Genomic DNA, 25,510 nt, shown 5'->3' with positions numbered 1-25,510 from the left:
GAGGCTGTCAGGTCTTTTTCTGTCAAAGTTGTTTGTCCCAAGAATGTTATCTCTTGCGCCTTGACCTGTAGTGACCTTTTGCCACCAAACTTGCCCCAGTTTGGCAGTCTTCATGGGCAAGTTCTGAGACCAAAAGCAGGGCGTGTCAGTCAAGGCACATCCCAACTCTTCAGAGGATGTTGAAGACACCCGAGCTGGTTTATGTGAGAAAATGAATCCTGTTGATGGTGGTTAAATCCAGTTTGCACGATGTCTGTGTCCTGCCAGATATCTTGGCATGAACCTAACCTGGAAACTTTTAAGGGCATTACAGACTTATCAATTTTCATACAAAATAACTCTTGGATTGCATTCACCATGAAGACAGCCGTTTGTAATTGATAGCCCCCTCAAGCAGCCAGTATGTGGCATATCATACCCCAACATCTGCTTGGATGTGTGATACTTTGTCTTACTGTAATAGTCAACTGAAAGAATGACAACAAAACTTCTTTGGCAAAAAAGAAACACACACACTTCAGATTTCAGAGGCCTTCAATTGTAAAATACACACTATGCATTTGCACAGATTATGGCATGTCATGTGGCTGTCAAAGTAACAACCTAAACAAGTCTGAATTACTAATACTCAGCAAAATTGACACTGTCAGGTGAATTTTATGTCAGAAATGGGTACTGTTCCTTGCACAAAGGAGTGAAGACTAATCCAAGAATTCACATCTCAAATGTTTACTATAAAGTTTGAGAAGGTATTTTGCATAGCCTTGTTCTTTGTGATGTAAAGATAAGGAGGCCTTCACTGTCTGCTGGTCCTTGCATTGTGCAGTGGTTTATCCTTCCTTGAAAAAGATAAATATTCCGAAAAGACACTCGTCTCCTGCTACTTGAAACAGTCATTGTACAGTCTGTATGTGGTCTTTTAAGTTTTTATGCTGACGTTTGTCTCTCTTACATAACACTGCATTAGTGTAAGCATTCTATTTATTCTGTTGGCCTTTACGCCTTATGTAAAAGGTTTAGTCTCCTTTATATCCAAGTGTAACCTATTAGTTCTGTAAGAGGGAGATTATATTGCAACTACTGTAGTTAGCAAGAAGGCAATTTGTATGCATGTATAATGGGAGAGTGACTTGCTCTCCAAGCAGAGGTTGAAGGGAGAGATTATTATCTTCCTCTGATTGGCACCCATTTTCTGACAGCCAATCGTTGTAACTGCCAGTAAATGGGGACCAATCAGAAGAAGGTAGTAATCTGTCCCTTTGCCAGGAGAGTAAGAGTCACTGTCCTCCTAAAAGGAGTGCTAGAGGGTGCTGCTGATCAACACTGTTACAGTAATGTCAGTGTTTTTTTCTTCCAGAATCAGTATTTCAATGATCGATAGATAACATTCCATACAGGTTCTTAATTTGTGACATGTAATTGAAGACTGAACTTTTATTCATGTCTAGTGTTGAATATCATTAACCTTTCTTTCATCTATTTGCAGCAACCTCCAACAACTTCAAAAACCATGATGTCCTCACATGTTCGCCACAAGGGGCCAACCAAGTAAGTACTCCATATGTACATACTAAAATCATAGTTTAGTTTACGCTGTATGTCCCTCTGTACTTTAATGTGTCAACCGTTACCAGCGAGGGCTGCCTTGGCTGACCCGGTGTAATGACTTGTTTTAGTCGCAGAAAATACAAAATTGCATAGAGTAGAATTGCTCAGACTGTAATTTCTAACTTTACGTAGATAGTAGGTACTGTAGTATTATTACTTGTAGTTTAATTTTAGTTCTCTGTCTTTGAACAAAAGTCTGTGAGAATATTTGGTCAGCAGTATGTTAGTATTCATTTTCCAGTTTGAGTCAGGCCACACATTTGGTCGTGCAAGCCCAGTGGAAAGGCATCTGTAACTGTGACCAACTGATTCTATACTGTGTCAACTATTTAGCCCCTGAAGAATCCGAGCCACTTAACTGTACTCATTAAACTTCATGGTAGAGCTTGATAATTGGAGGGTAAGAAAGGGGTTTCCAGCAACCTGCTGAAGGAAATGTTTTTTCCTCACCTGTGATTTTCGATCAAGATTTCAGAGAGAATTTTCGCCAGAGAAAGTTATTTTCTGTAAAGCTGGCGTCACACTATTAACAACTTTCAGTCAAATTGTTATTGATTGCCAAAAGATGCCAAATTTCAAAATCGCAAGAAAAGTGAGCTTATTTTTACCGTCAAATGTGATGGGGCTCTGTGACCTGCAAGCATTGGCTGATCCCTACAGACTATGCATTGATTTAGAGGACGCTGCAAAAAAAATGCACATTCAGACTGCACAAAGAAGATTTACACACCAACTAATTGGAACCAGGCTCTAAACTTGCCCTAGCCCTCTGATTCTAACTAGTGAGACCCTATGGCCATTGGGATTGTCCCTCAGATGAGATGTACATGTAGTGTGCCTAATTGTTGGTTATCAGTTCACCTGGGGCTGATGAGGTTAGGGATTTGTCTTTTGGGTGGCAGGCAGGGTCGTGGGAATGGACTTGTACCACTTGTCTGTCATAGCAGATGATCCAATAGGCTGTCAATGATACATCTTACTAAGGGCTATTCCTTAGTCTAAGTTCAAGGAGTTGAGAAGAAAATTCTTAAGAATAAAAGGCTGGGATTGAAGATCAGAGAATATTATATGGGGAAAATGGTAAATAATATAAAACAGAAAATGATGTCAAATTGTATGTATGTCCCCCTCTTTGACTTGAAATTTTGAAGTAGTCATCAGATGGTCAGGGAATTTTTCCTGTCTCAAAATAGCAGGACTGGTAGAACTACAGAAGTAAGGCAATGCAGACTTGCCCAGCAGTTGCTTTAGCTTATCTATTAGGCTAGCACCATAGTCACCCGACCCTCAAGATGAGGATGGAAAAGGTGACGTTGAAGTTTTCAGGACAGATGTGAAATTGTTTTACTGTAGTCATCCATAAGAACAGCAGCCTTGTTGTTTGTTAGGACTTTAGTTGCCAACCACATGACTAAAGTTTTACTAAACATGATATAGTCTGGTTCGAGGCAATGTTGACGTTCTGAGAAAACTATATTGGATGCCTTAAACACGGTTGTTACCAAAATGCCCATCTGGCGCATTCAAACGTACGCATGTTTACCTGTAGAAATTCAGTCAACTGCTGTTGGACCACACATGAGAAATAAGGCAGGAAATTGTGTTCCATACCAGCTCACCCACCTGTGAAGTTGATTAGAATGAGTAATTTCTAATAGTAAGGAGTGCAGTTAGGTATTATAATTCAATTAGCCAACTATGTGGAGATTTAGAGCATGACCAAAAGCCCTCATGCCTACAAATTCCAATTTTACCAATTAGAACGGAAACTGAATAATGAATACAAGTACATGTACAGCTACCAGAGAAAGTACTTTTGGCTTTGACTGGATTTTGCACCAATATGAGAGTCCCACTTTCTACTAGTTATTCCCTACTACTTTGTTATATATATTCTATGATTTTTTGAACATTTAACAAAAACTCAAGGGGGGATTTAGAGAAAGTATTCTAAAGTTAAAGAAAGGTAAAACGTGAAAAAAACTTTAAAAACTGCTGATTAGGTTTGGCAAAAACCTTCCTACAAAAAGTGCAAAGAACAACTGAGCATTTAAGTAGGTAGGTCCTTGTTCATAGTGTTGGACTGGAGGAAACAGCTTTAAGTTTACATAATTGTAGCATACCTGTGTGTCCATGTGTGACTACCCTGCACTCAGGTGATTTCTGTTGTGTTTTGGGGTCAACAAGCCATGGTCACCTCCCTATGATACCTGAAAAACATGTGGCACGATCCACATTCCAGTATTAATGACGACAGTGGTTTCTACCATTCCGAAAATGGGGGTGCTTGAATTTGTGATAATATGTTCTGTTGAGTGCAGGTGCAACTCATAATGAATGCTTGTCAATATTTTTGTCTTGACAGGGGTCGCGGCCAATATGGGGATGACTCCTTCGACCTTGACCTTACTTACATCACAGAGAGGATCATCGGTACGGACAACTTCTGCAACATATCAATAATGTTTTGCAACACCTCTAATGTATCATTGCTCTGACTGCTTGAATGGTGCTGTCCAGTATAGTAGGCCAGAGTACAGTATACCCCTCACCCTGTATATTCCAACCAGGGGTATTTTCTGGCCTGCTACACTGGTATTGAAGGTTTTTTTTTCTATCCTCAAGTTCAGATGGTGTGCAGCAAAGTTCAAGTTGTTGTTCTACCTCAATCTCAAATTTGGCACATAGACACTCTTTAAGATATCATCAGAATGCTTCTTTACTCTAACTGACAGCTTTGTAGGGTTGAAATCATACAGGTTTGCTTGTCAAATCAAACTTGTTGAGCTATCCAGTGCTTGGGTGTTTTGAATGGAAGCCAGTCCAGTCCACTAGCAAATTTGGCAGTCTGTAGGTCCTATATCTGTCATCAACTCTGAATGGTCTCACATGATATCCCACATCTGCAGCCCTCTTTTCCCAAGTGGTGCCAAACTTTACATATCTGTTTATCAAGTCCCGGTCAAGTTTTCTTGCAGAGCTCCCCCTTTGACTCTTCAGTGTACCTGCAAACACTTCAAACACATTTGTGAAATGTTTCGCCATACTTCTCTGCAGGAAGATTTTAGAAGGGAGGGTGGGGGCTGCCAAACCTGGGTGCCAAGTCTATCAATCTGACCCTGTAGGTCTATCAGTCATGTACTGTCACCCCCCTGTTGTTTGTCCTGTCCACTGTGGCCTGGTTATATGAGAAAAGTGCCTCATACTTTGCCAAAATGCAAATAAACTTGTCCTCCAGATGTCTTTGGTCTGTCTTATACAGACAAGAGGCTTTTCATCTGAAGAAAGTCTGGTAAACATTATCTCTGACTGAGCTTTGCTATGTTAAGCCACTTTTTTTTACAAATTAGATGGATTTTTTTCTGGTTAACTGCAATGGTGTACATATCATTTGTTTTGTTTCCCTAACTTTGAACTAAAACGTATGCCTCAAAAGTGAACAGTTTGGGAGAAGTTTTGAGTTTTCTTTATCACAACAGTTTATGGAATTTGAGACAAAATTTATTTCTTGAGTCAAAGGCAAAGCTGGTTCTTCTGAATTAGCGTGAAGCGTTGTCAGGTCTCCCCACACATAACCTCTTCACAACATGTCTCTCTCTTTCCTCAAGATCAGTAGTTCGTTTCACATGTTGTTCACAGATGTGTGCTTTGCTTTATTGAGCTCCAGTGGATTGGTATAGAAAACGGGTTGGCGGAAAAACCTGTCCAGTCTAGACTGGTCTGGGCAGCGGTAAACCAGCCCGCCCTCTTTTCATACTGGGCAGGTTTTTCTGCTGTCCGGACTGACCAGGTTTTTCCACCAACCCTCTTCAACAGAAGGATCTCACGCTTATCGAGTTCTGAGTTGTGACGAACTTGAACCCAACACTGTCAGCATGAAGGTTTGTTTGGAGAACTGCAAGCTTCCCATCATTAGAGAAGGGGTCTTGCTCGCTTGACTTGCGAACAGTTGGAGGTTTGGGCCGATTGAAACGCAGGCTGCCACTCAGAGCTGTCTCCAGGACATGTTTTCCCGTCACAGGACGGAGATTTGCTGAATCTGAACTTTATGACTTGAAAGTGATGAAATCGTATTTCCGTAAGCTTACAATGACAATAACGAAAATGAACAACATTGGCGCCTGAACAATGAGTGGGACAGAAAACAAATTAAAGCTGGAGACAGTCCTGCTGGCCTTCAAGTGGACAATGGAGAGAGGGGAAAAACACATTTTGTCTTTTGACCCTAGTAATTTACTAGCAGGGAACATATACTGATAAACAGGACTGCTGACAGGAAGAAAGGCACGTGTCAATCAATCAATTAATCAATTAAGTTTGTTGACAATGTCGTGATAAAAGTATCAAGGCCTTTATATAGATGTTTGTTGATTCTGTTTATGAAGGTTTTCATATACATGTTTATTGTGAAAAGCAAGAAAATTACTATGCTCTCATCTGTGAAATTAGTGGGTAATTGAAAAAAAATCCCAGTCCTCCTCTTCTGAAATAAAAGGAGAAGCAACATTTGACTCATACATATTCAACCCCTCATAGATATCCTTAGTTAAACAATTCTAATCCAGCCTTTGACACTTCTGTTAAGTAATAGATTGTATTTTCTCTTTAGATGAAAATGAGATTCTCATTTGGGGGCCATAACTAGCCATAACTGAGCTTTGGTGGTTCCTTTCATTTTTGACATATTCGTCATTGTTTTATAACTTTTTTTACCCATGAATTATAAACCACTTTGACTTAACAAGCATTAAATACCATGAACGTTCTAAATCTGGGCAATGGTCGCTGACCAGGCATAGCTTCCTTAATCAAGGTCAGCCAGGCCAGCGACTTATGACCTTCCCAAATTTACACAGACTGCACTGTGAGGAATTCCATCTGAGGGCTTCTTGGGTTTCTGAGTGACCCATTTTGTTGGCATGACTGACTGGGCAGATTTCCTGTTAGGTCTCCCAGACTTTCAGCACTAAGACATGTTGAATGGTCACGATCACCCTCAATTAGAAACACTGTAAGAGATGACCTGTAGTGAGTGTTCTCTAGTGGGGAGGAAATTGAAGTTGTTGTGTCGGTTGAGATGGGTTAGTCTTCTGGTGATTAGTAGTGAAGAGTGAGCTACCTAAGTAGTTAGTTGAAGGCACCTTGTTCTCCAAGGGGGTCCTTTTGGGATTACAGAAGTCAGTGGTGGATACTATGTTGTTGTGTTCAGACTAGGTCTTTTGTGGTGTGATTGAACGGTTTGGACACAGGTATTTCATTTAAAAGGAGGGATGAAGATAAAGGAATGAGGGATACAAGGAAGGAGGGAAAGGGAAAACACTAAAAGGATGTCGCAAAGGATGGAAGAAATTGAGGGTAAAAACATTAGCAATAGTATGATCGAGAAACAACGCTACACAACTGCATGTGTTGAACCATTGATGTTGACGTACTCTCCCAACCAGTGCAAGAATAACAGAAGGGAAGGACTTCTTTGACAGGGAGCATACTCATTACAAAACACCCCTAATCTGTTTGGCAAGTGATTGGCAGCTCGCTTTCAGAGCACAGATGGAGGCAGTAACAGTAGAGGGAAGACTGCAGATTAGAGAGGAGGAACAGACAAACAGTAGGGGAGACCAGGTGATTGACAGGAAAATCAGACAGCAGAAACTGCAGAGGTTTGGTCAGTAGGAGGATCTGTCAATGAAAACAGAGGGAGGGAGAGTTGATTGACTGGATGATGGGACAGCTGGAACTATGGAAGGTTCAGTCTGTCAGAGGGTGAGCTAAGATAATAGGTTACGTTGTTTGATTGACAGAAAGATCAGACAGGAGAAGTGTTGGTTGGAAAGGATGATCCCAAGAAGAGACTCCGAACAAGAGGAAGAGAAAGGACTGTTGATTGACAAGATGTTTTGAATTTGGTGCAGTAGATCAAAGTTGTGAGAGAAGACTAGCATCCTGGTTAGTTCCAGGCTCTACACTCAGAAGATCTATTGGTAATGTAGCTCAGGCTTTGACCATGACCAATGAATCCTTCAAGGTCAGGAACTTAGAACAGACCAAGATGACCGAGTCCCCGTGGTGAAAGTGGCCACCAACCCCGCTGCTTTGCCATATGGATCAAATTCTGTGGATCCAGAGGGCAGAGGTTAGAACCCTGCTCCCCATGACTGTTAGGGGTTGTATTCATCCTTTAGGATGGGGACGTAAAGCCAGAAGCCCTAACTATAAGGAAGCTTCAGGTACCAAACCTCAACATTTTCAAGAGTCCAACACACATATCAGAGTAGGGGTGACCCAGTGTGCTTGGCTAAAAACAAGCATCATGCTTCAGTGAACCTCAGTTGAGGGGGACTGCTTTTAGCCTGGAGTCCAGTCTTGTTGGCATTCGTCCGCTCCCGACATTGCTTGTTCAGGAGGTTGCAACCAAGCCAAGCGATGTTGGGAGCAGACCAAATCTAACCAGGCTGGACTCCAGGCTGGACTGCTTTTACAGTAGTTTGTTTGGTCAGACCCTGTAAATACTTCTGAATCACAACAGACAGTGTGTCCAGACATGTGGCCTATGGGAGGTGGTTCCTTGATAAGCCTGTTTACTTTGAGAGATAAGCTGATGTCCTTGTGATTATGTGATTAATTATGTACTCCACTGGGACTACCAGCATGTCTTCATACAGCAGCTGGGATGATAACAGACTCTGGGCTGCTTCTCTTCTGTGTCACTTGGTTTATAAACTCCTTGATTTGTTGGGTTGGTCTGTCCATGCAGTTTAGGCACAAGGCAGTAGAAGTCAAACCTGTGACTTGGTTTATAAACTCCTTGATTTGTTGGGTTGGTCTGTCCATGCAGTTTAGGCACAAGGCAGTAGAAGTCAAACCTGTGACTTGGTTTATCAAGGACATTAGGTTTATAAACTCCTTGATTTGTTGGGTTGGTCTGTCCATGCAGTTTAGGCACAAGGCAGTAGAAGTCAAACCTGTGACTTGGTTTATAAACTCCTTGATTTGTTGGGTTGGTCTGTCCATGCAGTTTAGGCACAAGGCAGTAGAAGTCAAACCTGTGACTTGGTTTATAAACTCCTTGATTTGTTGGGTTGGTCTGTCCATGCAGTTTAGGCACAAGGCAGTAGAAGTCAAACCTGTGACTTGGTTTATAAACTCCTTGATTTGTTGGCTTGGTCTCTCCATGCAGTTTAGGCACAAGGCAGTAGAAGTCAAACCTGTGACTTGGTTTATAAACTCCTTGATTTGTTGGGTTGGTCTGTCCATGCAGTTTAGGCACAAGGCAGTAGAAGTCAAACCTGTGACTTGGTTTATAAACTCCTTGATTTGTTGGCTTGGTCTCTCCATGCAGTTTAGGCACAAGGCAGTAGAAGTCAAACCTGTGACTTGGTTTATAAACTCCTTGATTTGTTGGGTTGGTCTGTCCATGCAGTTTAGGCACAAGGCAGTAGAAGTCAAACCTGTGACTGGGTTTATAAACTCCTTGATTTGTTGGCTTGGTCTCTCCATGCAGTTTAGGCACAAGGCAGTAGAAGTCAAACCTGTGACTGGGTTTATAAACTCCTTGATTTGTTGGGTTGGTCTGTCCATGGAACTAATGGTCGGTCACTATGTAGGTCAAAGACAAATGCAATGGTTTTAATGGCTTGTTGTTATTAGATAGATAGTAACTTGCTGACCATTAGTTTGATGCTTACTGCACTATGATATAGTACAAGTATTAGCCTGTAGCGATTAAAGAAATATAGGTACCAAACAAACATAGGGCAGTCATCTCCCACAAGAGTTACTCCTTTTTGTTGACCAAAGAGGAAGATAGGAGCTCCTCAACTTGATATTAGCATTTCTGGACAGTTTCATAACAACAGGTATGAGTCTTTACCCATTTGAAAATTCTGGGCATGAAACTGTTCTCGGCACTGTTCAGTTTACTTCAGAAGCTAATATATGTTATCAGGAAGGGCGAATAGAAAGTCCCATTGTCGTAAAACTTGCCATATTGGTTTGACAATTGATGAAAGTTTTTCCAGAGCATACAAATGGATATTCCATTGTGGAAGGCCTGTGTAAACAAGATACACTAGGGCTTGACTCTTTGTGTATTTTCACAGTGAATGTATGTAAGTTAGTGTTGATTCAATCGAAGGTCACAAGGAAATGGGGGAGGGGGGCACCTGGGTGTACTTGATAATGTGATTAACCAGACACAGAGGGGCAAACTTGAACTTGGGACATTTCTCCAAACATGTGGCACAACTTACCAGCCCTGACTCTCTGTAGGAACCAGTGTCACCAACTGCCTGTGGGTTTTAAAGAAAATACACAGATCTCAAGACATTTCCTTAGTTCTCCTAATTACCATAAACAAATGCTGGCAGGAACAAGAAAGAAGGTTATGACAACAAACAGACAAGGCAGCCTTGAACTTTGTATTGTAGTTGACCGTTCACCATTGGACAGTATGTGAGATCTTGGTTTACTTTGCTTTTATCATTCATCACTGCCAGTGCTGAACTGGTCTAGATTCTTTGAATCAAAAGCTTTTGTTAAATCCTAAAAGATGTTGAGGTGCTGATGACACATTCCTGGTAACATCGTTCAATTTCATGAATGAGATTAATGACAGTCTAGCTCAATGTACCTAGTGTGGGAAACTGAGAGAGATGCCAAGTTTTAACACCTTGTAGGCTCATATAAAGCGGAGGATAAGCAGGTCCCAAAGACCTATGATCCCTCATTTCCTCACCACTGCTATTAAGTAAATCTCAGGTGATCTCTTTGGTCTGCCCAACTGAGCTGTCTGTTGAGTTTCCTCTGAGCTTTGGGGAAAATTTGGACCTTTGTACCTACATACACATAGATGTAGCCCCAAGAAAGTGGACCTCTGTCCCTGTCCTGGAGTGTGGTATTGTCATCACGGAAGTAGTGAAAACTCGGCACGACATCAGCCCACAGACCTTAACTTATTGAACTTTAAGAAATGGCTTTTTCTTGGAAGACAAGATTTAATACCACTTTAAGAGATTATTTAAATTTTAGACTACATTGTGGCCTCCTTTGAGACTGCAGTTGTTCATATCTGTCATTGTGAAAATGACATTACCATTATTGCTATGTTTGTAAGTATCTCTGTGTAAGAGAACAAAATGATGAAATTATTTTTTTATGCACACCCTAGCCATTTCCTCTCAAACTGCATATAAGTCCTACAGAGGAAAGTATGCTGCCTTGGCAACTTCTTTGCTAAACCTTGAATATTTCTGTAATACTGTGTATATTTCATGGAGATAATTTTGACTCTGAAAATCTCTGAAAAAGACTCCTGTCTATGGTTCTTTCAACTGGGCTGAGCTCATGACAGGAAGAAGTATTCTAAGTTTGTGCCCCCTAGCATATTTCTTTGCTACTGCAGGTGTGTATTTGTTGGTGACTTTGAATGTTATCTTGTGTCCCCCTTGCAGCCATGTCCTTCCCAGCAGGAGGGCTGGAGTCCACCTATAGAAACAACCTGAAGGATGTAGCCAAGATGCTGCAGACGAAACATGGAGACAACTACATGGTAAGTCTTCCTCTAGGACTACAGTTGGAACCAAGAGGGAATGTATTGTTGGAACATAGATGTCAAGAAAGGGCCCTTCTGATGCTACTAATGATGGCACATATTTGGCAGCTTGGAAAGAGGGTTTGCCACAGCAGCAGTATAGCAGACCAGAATAACCCAATCCAGTCACCAACAGAATAACCCTGGTTGTATTCTGGCCTGGGATATTGTTGGCTTGCTACAACAGAATTGTGGCTTAATGCAATGCAAAGTTATGTATATAGCTGTCAAAATCAGAATTTGGGAATTACATTATCCAAGTAAATATGAGAATGCACAGGAAAATGAAGATTGTGGTGTTTTATGGAAAACATTACAATTTTTATTGCCTGTGTATTCTGGGAATGGGAACAAGTTAGAGCAAAGTCTGGTTGCTATGTCAAGCTAAAATTTATTTGTATTTTTTTCAGATCTTTAATGTATCCGAGAAGAGGTACGACATATCCAAGCTGAACACCCAAGTGAGTACAGGTATCCTGGGATGGGCAACTGAGTTGTTGTTTCAACATCCTACATGATTTCTCACAGTTCCTTCTTATGTTCTTCCCATACATGGTTACCTAAAATAAATAACATTGGAAACATGTTGCAAAATCACAATGATCCAATAGTGTCCATCTGGCATCCTCTTCTTGTTTGTTCATTCATGCTCTCTTTCTTCCATGTATCCAGGGATGTCCTGATGTAAGCATACCTCTCAGTCTTCTTCCCTTCCCTCCATTTGTACCCCTGAGCTCTTCTCATTGTGTGCAGTGCCACGTTGGTTATCCAGTTGAAATGATATGGAAGGACTAGAGGGCATTGTTTCCTTGAAAAGATGAACCAGTTGAAATAAGACCTGCTTGTGTTTTATTTGAATAAGTTTTTGAGCCCAGTTAGGTATTTTCTTACTGGATGATTGTCCTTTGTTGTGACAGTAGTGAGGCTTTGAAGGAAATGTTACCATCCTCACTGTTAAGTCTTTGAAGGAGGGGACAGAAAATTTCCAGACCACTTTTCCAAAATATTTTACCAGGCGTTCTTGTTTACAAATGCCTCCACACCAGAGGTGTTGCCAAAAACGGTAGCCATCTTGACCTGTTAAAGCTGTTTTGATTGTATGATAATGACATATATTTTAGAGATCTCTGATTTGGTTGAAAAAAATCTATTCTTACTGTAGATTATCACCAAAAATTAGTTTTCATCCTAATATGAGATCTGGTCTTGTACTGTATAAATTATTCATTATTACTGTATACCCATCATATATGCTACCATGTTGATTCCCTAATTCTATAAGTTGCTCCCTGTCATTTCTACTTAAATGTACAATCTTTCCTGACTGCTTTCAAGTGTCAAAAAGAGAACGTCACATGCTAAACCTTGGTGGATGTGCGACTGTGTTCTAACCCTTGTTGCTGTTGCTGTAGGTGTTGGATTTCGGCTGGCCGGACCATCATGCCCCGCCGCTGGAGAGACTCTGCAGCATCTGTAAATCCATGGACTCCTGGCTGAACTCTGACCCCAACCATGTGGTTGTTGTGCACTGCAAGGTTAGAGATTTAGATCTAGACCCTTGGACATGGGGAAGGGTAATCTAGAGATTTTTCGAGAGCATTGACTCCTTGCTGAAGTCTAACCCTCTTTCTATTTGTTCAAAAAATTTCCTTTACTATTACTTTTGATGAAGTGAGAAAACTTGTAAGTCAAAGTGTGAAAACTTGCATGTCTACAAGAGGTGGTCTTTTGGGTGGGGCATAATCAATTATAGAACAGGTGCTAATTGCTTTGTAAGTACACATTGTTCAAAACAATAGATGACTCCAGGGGAAGTCCCCATGCTACCTGTCAAGAAGTGATCTTCAGATTCTCTTTCGCCATTAGGCGAGGGTTTCTTTAGGAAATTATGTCCTAATTTCTTTCAGTGATTGATGGCCATTGAACTGAAACCTCTTCTGTCCAATCAAAATCTTACAGAAACTACTAGTATTTGCTCTACTGGTGTTTTCCATACTGTAGATTAATATTTTTGATGATGTCAGGAGGCAAAAGGTATAGTTATAAAGTTTGACTTTTTAAATTAAAAGTTGACAGAGTTGACCTCGTGGAAAGATGTAGGTCATGTCACGACAAATGACACCTGAGAAACAACACAGAACACCTGAGCAGGTGAAGAGCCGCCCCATTAGCATGTTTGTTTACAAACTTGCTGAATGTAAACAATGTCAGTCCTTTTCTTTGTTTTCTTAACCCACATTGGAGACACTCATGGAGACAGATGCAAGATTTCAGGATTGTTGATAGACTTTGTGTAGAGAGACAAATAAGAAACCTTACACTAATTTTGAATTGTGTATCAAATTGATATGATATTTAAAACGCAAATTGATATGATTAGATATTTTATTGTTATAACAACAAGCATTGTGACAAAGTATTGTTGTGCCAAAAGTTAATCCTTAAAATTTTTAGATGAGAAAAGGCAGAAGAATAGCAGGGCATTGGGTCTATTAACAATCAAGTAGGACTCTTTTTAACCTTCTTGCAATCAATTGTAGAAAATGTCTATAAGATTTCGTTTCTTGACTTGCAGGGAGGAAAGGGAAGAACAGGAGTGGTGATTGCAGCCTACATGCACTACAGTAACATCTGTGCCAGGTTGGTGTGGACTCTTAGTCTCTTACATAATCATAGTCTATACTGTAACGCATGTTGACCTTCATTATAGAAACTTGAAAGGTGTAGAGTACAGTAGACTGTTATATGTACCTTGTTTTCTTTGACATGTGGGATTCCAAATGGATTTAACCATAGTTTTCACAAAGCCATTCAGAAAGTGTTGTGATCTTTCATTAAAGAATAAAATTGAATGATGTCAAGGGTTTAAAACTGTCATTTTTGTCAGGTCCTGGTAAACATATTATGTAACATTTTTTCTGCCACTCTGGTTAAAGATTAGTCAATGGTGAATTGAACTGTTTCATACAAGCTGTTACTGTAAATGCAGAAATGTTTGCGGTGGTTTTATATTTGCGGTTTTCGCAGCGACCGCTTCACCACAAACATTTTTGTACAATACTGTAGCATTATGTACTAACTGTAGCACTGCCGCAAACTTAAAACCACCGGGAACACTCCATTTTCGCCTTAGTGCGAAATAAAAACCACACAAACTTAAATGCATTTACGGTATTCTGCTGTCCCGCTGTTGGAAATATCCCAGCTAGATAGAAAACCCAATTTTCACCCACCGGCCCAGTCATCTTTCTTAGCCAAGATGTCTTGACTACACCTTTGATGTGCTCTGTTGGCTCCCAAAGACATAAAGGTCTATAGACCTTCTGGGAATTCATCTTAGAGGGGAGAAGATGTCTTTGAAGGGGGTAGTGTCAAGTCCACCAAAGCTGTCCTCAGAAAATTACTTTTAGTGTGCAATTTATCATGCTGGTGTGCCCTTGAACTCACCTAAAATAGTTTAGGCCATGTTGATTTGATTATTTGGATGACATCCGCTCAGAACCTCAAAGCCGATGAAAGTGTGCAAATCCAAAAAGTTTGGCAAAGTTCAATATGAAATCTAAGTGGTCAGGAAGGTTGAACAGATGACTAAGCACACAGAGTATGGTATACCGCATGATAGATTCTTTTTTTTTCACAGAATCTTCTTTGACTTTGGAATTGACTTCTGCATTCTACAAGTACAACATTAGTATCAGTATTCCAATTTTTTAAAATGCAATTTATGGTTATTGTGCTCATTTTTCAGCTGCTTTGTCCTATGGTCAAAACCTTTTTTTTGTGTGGAAATGGATGAAAATTGATGCGCATGGATGTGATCCATATAATATAATCATCATGGCCTGAGTATGTTTTTGTGACAGATAGACGTGTTTTAATTTAGTTTCATGCTGGCTCCAGGCTGTATAGCCTTTCTGTGGGAGGATCGGACTGTAAATTCTGTAGGAAACTAGTGTGGGTGTATGTAGACAGCTGGGGGTGACGTGACATTTACTAATGGAAGGAAATTTAAGAGCAGATGTTTCCAAATAGCCCTAGGCTTAAGTTCGTACCTTGTTTTGAACAATCGCATGTCAGTTACAAATGCTGTTTTCATTCTCAATTTAACACAAGCTGTCACAGGTGGGGTTGCTTCATGATGAATGTTTGACCAAGGTCATTTTGCAAAAGGTTCAAAACGAAGATAAAAGAGATCAGTTCTGAAGTGTTATTTTCAAATCGTATATCATAATATCACATAATGATGGAGAGTCAGCAATCTGTGAGGTCAGGCATTTCTCAATTCCTTTACTACGTGCAGGGTTTCTCCCATGCAGATGGACGTTTGGGCATCTTTGAACATCCTTTTTTTACAGTCAATGCTTCAACTGTGTCTAGAAAGCCAACATTGCCTCAAAACGTCTGAAAAAGTTGTGTGATAACAGTGCATACAGTGGGTATTTCCACAACTTTGAGTTTAAATTTTCCTCTAAAAATGTGGGAAACAGCATTTCAGAGAGTTAGAAATTTTTGAAAGCATCCTTAACAGAAATTGAGGACTGAACACTGGGGCATCGTCCTTGCAGGTTGGTTTAACCATTTCAATACAGCTTTTTGCCAGCTGCAGCAGGGCTGTGTCCAGCTTTAAATTTTTTTTCCATCCTACTCATTGTTTGGGAGTATGTTGTTGATTTTCGTTGTTGAATCTGTCATTTTGACTAAGCTTACCAAAATGCATTTTCATCACTTCCATTGATTTTTTGGATGGGTGAAAGTTTTGTCCGTCCCAAGAAGCAAATTTCCATCCCGGGATTGAGGAACGGGTCCTGGAGACAGCCCTGAGCTACAGGAGGCTTGACATTGAAGACTTACTCCTGACAAAGGTTTTCAGGTTAAACCCTGCAGACTGTGGTTGCCCATGGAGAGATTAATGTATGTGGGAGGGGGGCGCAGGTTACACAGCTGCACTGGTGTTATTAGTGGGGGCAGGCTGAATAAGGCTTGGGGGGGATAATTACAATCCGCTGACAGCGCTCATTTGTTTACACTGTGTGAGACCTTCAAGACCTTTGTCACTATTGAGGCAAGGTTCTTGTATTCCATGGGAAAAGAGTCTCTTTCCCTAAAGAAGACAGCATTATTAGACAGTTGGAAATTTGATATACTTGGAACAAAGTTTTAAATGTGTACAACATTGTAAACTACTGTACCTACACTGGTGAAATTTCTTGCTAAGTCACAAATGTCCTGATGCCATTTAGCAATTTTCTCAAGTTTAATTGCCAAAAGTAATGGAGAAAGTCACTGATCCTTATGATAGGTCACTGGCCACTGTGTTACTACCCTGATCTCCAGTCTTTAGTATATTTTCTTGTTTTCCCTTTTTGGTAACCAATGGAATTGTATTTTTTCTGCAGTGCTGAACAGGCCCTAGACAGGTTTGCCATGAAGCGGTTTTACGATGAGAAAGTTGCAGGGGTGACACAACCATCACAGAGGCGGTAAGTGTTATACCTAGTATACAGGTACATACATCTACATGTATATATTATGTACATTTAAAAGAACCCAACATGCATACTAGTATAACGAAAAGAGCTGGGGTGACTCTGTGTGCTTATCTTAAAACAGGAGGTTGCAAATATCTATCAAAAAGTGTTACCCTTGGCCTCAGTCTGTCTGAAATCTTCCACTTTACTTTCTATGAAGTGTTGCAGCAAAGAAAGCTCCCCATACTGAAAGCTTTAAAACACACTCTTTCATGTATGTAGGAAACCTAAGCATGGCTTGTAGCAGTGCCAAAGGGTGGGCTCTGATGTTTTGTGCCAGATAAACAAAGGGTTTCCAAAATATTTGCAAAAGACCTCCGACAATCTTCTATTGCCTTAGGTCAAAAAGAACATGGATACTTGCCATATATAGACAGCAAACCCTTTATACACTTAAAATGAGAGATAATATTAGATTTTAACTGTTTCTTCCCTACACCAAAGATGTCTTCTTTTACTTAACCCACATCAATGATGATGTTGTTAAAGTTGGTGATAAAGTACTGTTGTTTGACATCTATGAAAATATATTGATTGGCCTACCTGTGATACTCAAAAAACTGTTTGGCAAAATAGTGGTTGTGGTACACTTCTTTTAGATCTCTGTTTATGTCTGAAGGTTTTGGTTATGACCAAGTTTTGTGGCGAGCCATACCAAAACGTCATTGCTTGAGTTCCACCGGAAGTCGGTGTTACATGAACCCAACACTGAACTATACACAACTTTGCAGGTGTAACCTTGACTTTCACGGCTCCACAGATGTTCCTATGGAACTGTTTATAACAAAAATAGTTGCATTTTGTTGATTAAAAAGGTTTGTTACTCAAGACTTGAGTGTTGTGAACTTATGTCAAAAACATGGTTGTTCCCAGAAGAGGAAACAATCATTTTATTATATCCATGGGCAAGAGGTTGAAGTACAAATTTAAAACCACTGATTCTTTGATGGGCATGCCCTGTCGGTGTCAATTAGAAAACATCCTTGGCATCAGGCCCCTGCTTGGCATGGACAAGAAACACACCTTCAAGACAGGTTGTCTGGAAGCCATTCTAAAAGGTGTGGTCACTGACCAAGGTTGGTCTCGTGCCAATTGTTCCAACATCTTCAAACTCTAAGCAAGACTAGATTACAGTGTACATTCATTACAGATGTCGGGATGTACTTTACCAGATGCTATGACCTACAAACCAATTACTGTACTAGTCTAGGAGAAGTTGTTCAAAGACTTAGAAAAAGGTCAAGTGAGAGGAAAGGAAATGAAGACTGAGGTAACGAGTAGAGAGGGAGTGGGTTGGAGATATGTCAGTGAATTATGTAGTTGTCTGAAGTTCCTACATTGTTCATTACTTGGCTCCACAGATATGTACATTACTTTGCTGGCTTGCTGTCAGGCAACATCAAGATGAACAACAACCCTCTGTTCCTGCACAACATTGTCATCCATGGCATCCCCAACTTCGACTCCAAAGGAGGTACGGATTTATTCTTATCTTGAACCGTTTGGTTGATCTAAGACTTCACTTTACCTGTATTTTCCCTCAGCTTGTATCTTCAATTTCCCTCTTTTGTCTCCAAAATTTCTGGAAAAATGTTTTATATTGCTGGCTCAAGTGTTCCATTAGAATGCTCCCTAGGCCAGAATTCTGTAGAGTTATTTTGTTGACACCTTGAAGCTTGGCAACTTTGTAGTCAATTATTTGAAGCCTTCAAGGTTGTATAACTTTGCATTTTTTAGCTAAAATGTGAAACTTACTGAGATCCCACAGAAAGAAGGTTTCATGATTCCCTTTCGACAATTATTCAGATAACAGATACAATTACATCAAAAGTGTCAGATTGGTGCTACTTGCATAAAACAGGTTTTGCTGCTCCATATAATATTAGATTTTTCAGAGATTTGGTGATATGTACCTGTATGCTTCATAAACACAATGTCATGTATCTATTGTATGATCTAGTTAGAAAGTTAAAAACATCATAGATATTTAAACAATTATGTTGGTCTAATAAGTTCAACAGGTTGGTAAGTCATAGGAAAATGAGTTTCTCGTTCGTGCACGTATCTATCCAAGATTCACCAGCACAGAGCCACTTATTTCACACTGTTTTGCTGTAGACCACCATTGGTTGGATTTGTGAATGCTTGCCTTGTTTATGTTGATTATGCACGATGCATAGAGTACTCCCCATTTTTGCATCTTATTAGCATATATTTGCATATGTGCACATGTTTGTTGACAGTTACACAATGTTAAGGGTTGGCATGCTGTGGATAGGTCACCTGTGGACGACTTTCTGTACATTGCTTTAGTTTTCCCTTGCCTTTTGCACCTTTATTTTCTACAGAAGCTCCCTCTAAGTTGACAACCACAAAACTATTCAGGAACTCTAGAAAAGGTAGATGCATTAAGAATGGAACCTGCACTTTTTGTGGTTGCATGAAGATTTGTCCATCTGTGTCTGTCCCTCCATCTGTACTTGTTTCAGTGATCATGTATTCATCCACTGCATGCCGTTAGCATCTAGCACAATGTAGAGTTGCATCACAGCATATCGTTGTTTATTTGGATCAGCACAGGGTTATGATTTGTTTCAGGGACTGTCTCAATGTGGGATTGTGTGGTGTAACGACAGGGTTTTTGGCCCAGAACTGGCGGTCCTGGGTTCAAATCCCCTGACGCCACCAATCTTGTGCCCTTGGGAAAAACGGACTTTACATGACTTTCCTCACACCACCCAAGTGTATAAAAGGGTATATTATGTGTGTGAGTCACGACATCAGCAATAGCTGCCTGTACGTGTACCACGTGTATTGCACTGTTGCAATTCTGATAAAATCAAATTCAAATCAAATCATAAGTTTCTATAATGGTTTGTGATTCAAGCCAAACAAAATCCTTGTGGATTGACCAAAAATCCATCATCATAATGGTACATGGATATAAAAAGTTTTCTGAAACTTACAAAAGGGTCTGATTTTGGTCGTGGTGAATTCTTGAGATGGTCCTTGACGTTTGCCCTGTGTTGTAATGTTGTTGTTGTTTTTTGCATGGGTTTTATGTTGTTTGGTATATATGTGTTTTTTGTGTGTTGCTGTTCTGACCATCCGTGTCCACACATACCCTGTGGCACAGCATTGCAACGGATTTTAGAAATTGGTAAGACTAAAAGGCACAAACAAGCAGACAAACAAACAGACATTAAAACAAAACTAAGAATGATGGGGTCAATGATAGGGGTGGACAAACTGTTCTTACAAGAATGATTATCAACTTTGACTAATAATAGGACATAGGAAAAACTTTATTTCATTTGTGCAAAATGTAGTACAGTTACTGTAGTACAATGTATAACTTTCATTGATTGTCTTTATACCATAATGACAAGAAATCAAAATACATTTGTATAACTTGTGAGTTTTCTGTCTCTCGCAAAGAAAAATTCAAGTTGTTTAAGTTTCCTGACATGAGACCTATGAACACATCTAAGATAAACGCAATAATCTTACACTTGCGAGAAGATTTCAACCTTTCGATCACAAGGACATTCTGATAATCATATCATTGGAAAGTCAAAGTCTGGAACGACTTTTCTTTTGTGTCACTCTGTCACCATTCCATCAATAATGACAACTTTGATAGAACAGCCATTGTACTAACCTTGCTTTGTTCTCTTATTTGGAAAAAGATATGCTATTTTGAATGTGTGAGATATTAGATTATACTTACATTGATTTCAATTTTAGGCTGCAGACCATTTGTGAAGATCTATCAGGCTATGCAGCCCATCTATACAACTGGAGTTTAGTAAGTTTTCTATTAAAACTTCTGTTTTGTGTTGTAAAGTTTAATGTCTTGTATTGCTTCAGAGAAACAAAAGAGCAAAATGTTTAATAACAATCTTGGTCAGACAGAAGTGGTTTTGTTACAATGGCCACCATTGAAAGGGACTGGGAAGAATGTTGAATAAATTAATGAATGAATGAAGACCTTTATTGTACATTTGTTTTAATAGAGTCCCTCAAAAAGACTGGGACCTCCTCTGGAGACCTCCATTGTTTTGAACAATGGGTACTTTCAGAGCAATTAGCACCTAACTGCCCATAGGACCACCTCTTCTTCATTTAGACACAAAAGTTTTCTCAGTTTGGCATACTGTACAAGTTTTCACAGTTACCCAGTTGCTAATTATAATTATGAAAGACACTTTCCAAGCAATTGGAAAACAAAGTGCAGAAAATAGGCCAAATTAAAGGAGATCCTATAGAGATTTTTTTCTGGATCAAAAAGGGATAATGAAAGTAGAAAATCTCTTCTGTCCAATCCTGATGTTAAAGGGAGTTTCCAGAATTGCATACATGGTGACAAGTTACACAATTTCGTAGAACTGGTTAATGAATCTAAGAACTGATTACTAGTAATTTCACTTGTGAAATGTAGAGTTTTTTTGCACGTAAAGGTGTTCAAGTTTAAATTTTTGTGTGGTGGATTATTATGAAGAAGGTTCGTGTCTGACCTTTGTGCCCTGCCCACAGTAACGTGACAGCGGACATGAGTAGGATCAGCATGGCGGTGGAGCCCGGCCTGCAGCTGAGAGGAGACATCCTGGTGTGTAGTACTCACTCTCCGACATGTACATGTGTACACTGTAACTGTAACGGTAGGGAAAAAACAAAGTGTTTGTGGTGGTTTTCAGTTCACGGTTGAAACAAAGGGGTAGGTGAGCAGAAGACAGAACAAGCGTTTTCGTGGTGGTTTTAAGTTTGCGGTGAAAAGGTCACCTAGTAAACCGCAAACGTTAAACCACTGCGAAAATTACAGTATTGTTAATTAATTTAACAGTGTATCACTGAAATTTTCGCGGCACAATGAAGTCCAAGAGTGCCATGTGTCTTCAGAGTTCACTTTTGAAACAGCCATAGTATATGTAACACAATTTTGCAAGTCCTAGTGCGAACATAAAAAGCCACCGCAAATATTTCATGATATACAGTAACATACTTCAGTCTTATCATCCAGTGTGTTGTTTATTTTATATTGTACTTTGGGTGTTTCATTTGTACTTTTACTTTGCTTTCCCGTTCAATCATTTTCCCTGCAAAATCCGAGAACCAAGACTTTAAATTGGCCTAACCTAGAAAACAGTATCCAGTGTCTGTATATGTTTGTAGCGTTGTTGTTTAAAAAGAACTGTGAATTTCCCCATGTGCAGATCAAGTGTTACCATAAGAAGTACCGGTCGGCCACGCGTGATGTCATCTTCAGGGTACAGTTCCACACGTGCGCCATCTCCGATTACGGGCTCATCTTTCCAAAGGCTGAGCTGGACGAAGCTTTCAAAGGTACAGACAAACATGGTGGCAAAGAATCAGCGTCTAACTTGTTGGCAGTCTGAGGAGAAAGACATAACAGCTTGGGACAGTCTACTTAAGAAAGAGGGGGCATGAATTTTCTTACAATTTGTTTGAATGTTCAGTGTGTCTTACTAGTTTGTCGTACCTAAGCTATGATGTTTAAGGCATTTTTTGTGTTCTCAGTCTTAACTCTATAGCCAAGAAGATAATTAGAAAAAAGAAATTCTGTACAATATGCTAGTTGGTTTATTTCGACATATTCAGTATCACAGAAAGTCAAAACTTTATATTGAAACAAAGAAAGTAATTGGAGATGAACTCTTCAGCATAACACATTGATGGTTGTGTTTTTGAATGTTAGTAGTGAGAGGTTCAGAGCTCCTTCACCCCTGTGCACTGGTATGCTGTTATGTACACAGTGATTCAATCTGTCACCCTGCAGCTGGGTGCAAGGAAAGACAGGGATTCTGGCTGACCCAATAAGGGACAGATCATGAATGATTTTGGGGGGGGAGGCTGTGGGAGCTAGGCTTTTAGGGCATTTTCTTCGAGATTTGTTTGTTTGTTTTTATTGCATACCCTCTAATCCACCTCATGGCGTAACACACCAGGTTTGTACTGAAGAGTACAAGCTGCACATTCAGACAGATTCATTTGATTCACTCTCACCGAGAAGGTGCCCTACTCTTTTTGATAAGTGTGGTGGGTTCTTTAATGTGTTCTCCTTAAATATGGGACCTCCATTTAATGTGCTATCTTAGGAATGTCCCTAACCGAAGCCAAGTACTCATTTAGTAAAGTGGGGAATGTAGTGTAAAGTACCTTTCCCAAGGGCACAACGTCAGTAGCATGTCAGGGGATTCGAACCCAGGACCTCTGGGTTCTAGGCCAAACACTAACCGTGTTGTGCAAATTTGAGATTTTTTCCCTATTTTTACAATCAAATTGTTACTCAGCCGCCTCCATTTTCTTGATCCTCCCTTGTTTGCTTTACATATTTTAGTGGTGAAAGTTTATTAAGTCAAACTCTCTTTGGATTTTGTCAAAATACACTATGACTGGGAAATTGCTGATTCATCAGATCATAACTTGTATGATAAAATTCTTCATTCAAAGCTGAGATTCCATTCATTTGATTATAATAATGTAAGACAATTCGTTGGCAGGTGTTTTGCTTCAATGTCAAAACTGCTGAATTTCAACCCATAAAAATATTTCAGAAAATTTTCCCAGTGTATGGTAAAGCCCCGTGACCAGATTAGCGTGCAACAGGCACATGTACAAGTCTATAAGTTCAACTTCATTATATTATAGCTTGAAGTGCCGCCTACCCATTGCCAACAATACAGCACACAATCAGTCAAATGAAATATTGACTCTGGTTGGAGAAGCCTTGAAGGTGGCTCTGAATGCAGACAATCAGCAGGCCTATATTTTGGAGGGGTGGTGTGATCGACCATTCCGATGCCATGAATATCTGGGCGGATCATATGAAAACAAGTTCGGGGTCACTTCGGGGGGATCACGTTCATAGCAACTGTACAAATCAAACCCACATTATAGCCTCACTGCCCCACAGAGGATATACTCCACTTGTCACTTAGGTTAGTAGTAAAACCCTCTGCTTGTGACAAATCCCTTTGCTTGTGACGCATGTACCAAATGCCTTTTTTATTACCTTTCCACAGACGACCGTTTCCCGGATAACGGAAAGATAGAATTCATCTTCTCAGCTTCGCCAGCCCCCATTCAAGGTAAGGACATCTACGTGTATGTTGTACCGTTACATCCCCCATTCCTACTGTTGTTTGTCCCCAAAGTACAGGGTACGTGACAGCTACACTGTCAAAGTGGGAGGGGTGGTCTTTCCAGCTAGCTGACTCCAATTGCTAATCCAATTTGCTGGCTAAATGTGGCCAACAGAAGTTAGCTGCACCCATTTTCATGCCTCCAGATTCCCCTCTGATCTTACTCAGAAGCAGTGAGCCCTGAGGCACATACTATTATCGTATTCATGGACTTTGTGCGGGCCGTGGACCAATCGGCAGTGGCGGGGCATTAGGGTTGGCTGGAAACTATACACTGTTCAGGAGTCATGGACAAACCCAGGGGACAGCTTGGCTTTTGCCCAAATCAGTCTTCCTCCCATTCCACTCAAGGGCAGCTGCAGAGGAACCATTAACTTCCCAGGATAGGAGGCAGCGAGCGTCCCACACAAACTATTGATTTTGTGACAGGGGAGCTGTCTCTATGGCTACGATGTGCTCCAAGGCTCTGTGATCATCTGTATGATCAATTTTCTTTAGCGTTTAGTCCCAGTCTTCTGTCCTCACCTCTGCGTTAACTTGTTTTGCCATGCGTCTGGCTGGTTTATAGCTCTGGTAGGATTTGAGGTCGGTGTGTTTTTTGGAGAGGTGTTCGCTTTTAAACCTGGCGTGTTTGTTGTTCCAAAGGGAACGGAATCGTGAGGAACGAAAAGACCATCGCTGTGGACACAAACACCAACGATCCGCTGATCCGGTGGGACTCGTACGAGAACTTCAACCAGACAAGGTCGGACAGTTCCGAGTGTGAAGGTGAGAACTTCTCCTTATCGTGTTGTGTCTTAGCCTGAGGAAGGAATGATTACTTAGCCATTCTGAGAAACCTTGATATCCTTTACAGCTGCAACTAGCTTATAATATACGTTATAAGACGTTATTTGTTTGTGTTGTCAATCGTTTGAAAGTTGAAGGAGTTACTCTTTTATTTTGTGATTTTAAGTGTTGTTTTTTGATGGATGAGAAATAGTCACAAACAGCAACATGTCTTATTTTGGAGTCCTCTTGAAAATGTTTTCCAGACAATTTTGAGGACAGAATGAGTCAGCAGTAGTTCAGTTTACAGGTTCGTTAAAAACGGTTTACATGCAGACAAGTACGTCAGACTCTTCTTTAGTTGTTGAAACTAAGACTGTGCTGTTTTACGTGTGGTTGCCTTATCTGGAAACAAATCATGTCCAGACGCCCCACAGTTGTATTAGCAGTGCTGGACGACTGCCAACAACTGTTGGCCTGAACCACACAATCCATGAATCCAGACAAAACTCGGGATTGGAAGTGACATTTGCTTGGAAAGTAATTAGAGTTGTGATGGGAGAGTGCATTCAGATCCACTTTATCATAATGGTAATTTCATGGCTTACCCCAAACTTTCACAAGACGAAAATCAGTTCTGATTCCAGACAACATTTGCATTGACCTGTTTGCTCTGTGCTGATATTACTTGTATAGGGAAACCTGGAGTGTTTGAAATGACTTTTTAAGTGGTTTAATTCTGATCCTTGGAGGCAACTCAAGTCTATGTCTTCATCAACTATAATGTTGATCGATTCTCATCATCAATTCTCATAGATAAATTAAATTTCTTTGGCAAGTCATGAACATTTTTG

The 25,510-nt window shown here is 40.2% G+C and overlaps 1 protein-coding gene across 29 annotated transcripts in view; it reads left to right on the top strand.

Annotated features, from left to right (window-relative positions):
• LOC136420569 (tensin-3-like) overlaps positions 1-25,510 on the top strand; it is a 160,013-nt gene that overhangs the window by 96,653 nt on the left and 37,850 nt on the right. For 28 of the 29 annotated variants that reach the window (XM_066407544.1, XM_066407541.1, XM_066407537.1 and 25 more), the window contains 14 exons: positions 1,487-1,548; positions 3,974-4,041; positions 11,058-11,155; positions 11,608-11,658; positions 12,610-12,732; positions 13,773-13,837; positions 16,594-16,677; positions 18,087-18,199; positions 19,074-19,124; positions 20,473-20,533; positions 21,262-21,334; positions 21,939-22,068; positions 23,769-23,834; positions 24,534-24,656. In XM_066407544.1, coding sequence (XP_066263641.1) covers positions 1,487-1,548; positions 3,974-4,041; positions 11,058-11,155; positions 11,608-11,658; positions 12,610-12,732; positions 13,773-13,837; positions 16,594-16,677; positions 18,087-18,199; positions 19,074-19,124; positions 20,473-20,533; positions 21,262-21,334; positions 21,939-22,068; positions 23,769-23,834; positions 24,534-24,656 — 1,168 coding nt within the window. The remainder of the gene's footprint in view (positions 1-1,486; positions 1,549-3,973; positions 4,042-11,057; positions 11,156-11,607; positions 11,659-12,609; positions 12,733-13,772; positions 13,838-16,593; positions 16,678-18,086; positions 18,200-19,073; positions 19,125-20,472; positions 20,534-21,261; positions 21,335-21,938; positions 22,069-23,768; positions 23,835-24,533; positions 24,657-25,510) is intronic. The other variant, XM_066407538.1, reaches the window with a different exon arrangement.

Source organism: Branchiostoma lanceolatum, chromosome 15, assembly GCF_035083965.1.
Source record: "Branchiostoma lanceolatum isolate klBraLanc5 chromosome 15, klBraLanc5.hap2, whole genome shotgun sequence".
Classification (NCBI taxonomy): Eukaryota; Metazoa; Chordata; class Leptocardii; order Amphioxiformes; family Branchiostomatidae; genus Branchiostoma; species Branchiostoma lanceolatum.
This window is presented reverse-complemented; position numbering and strand designations above follow the sequence as displayed.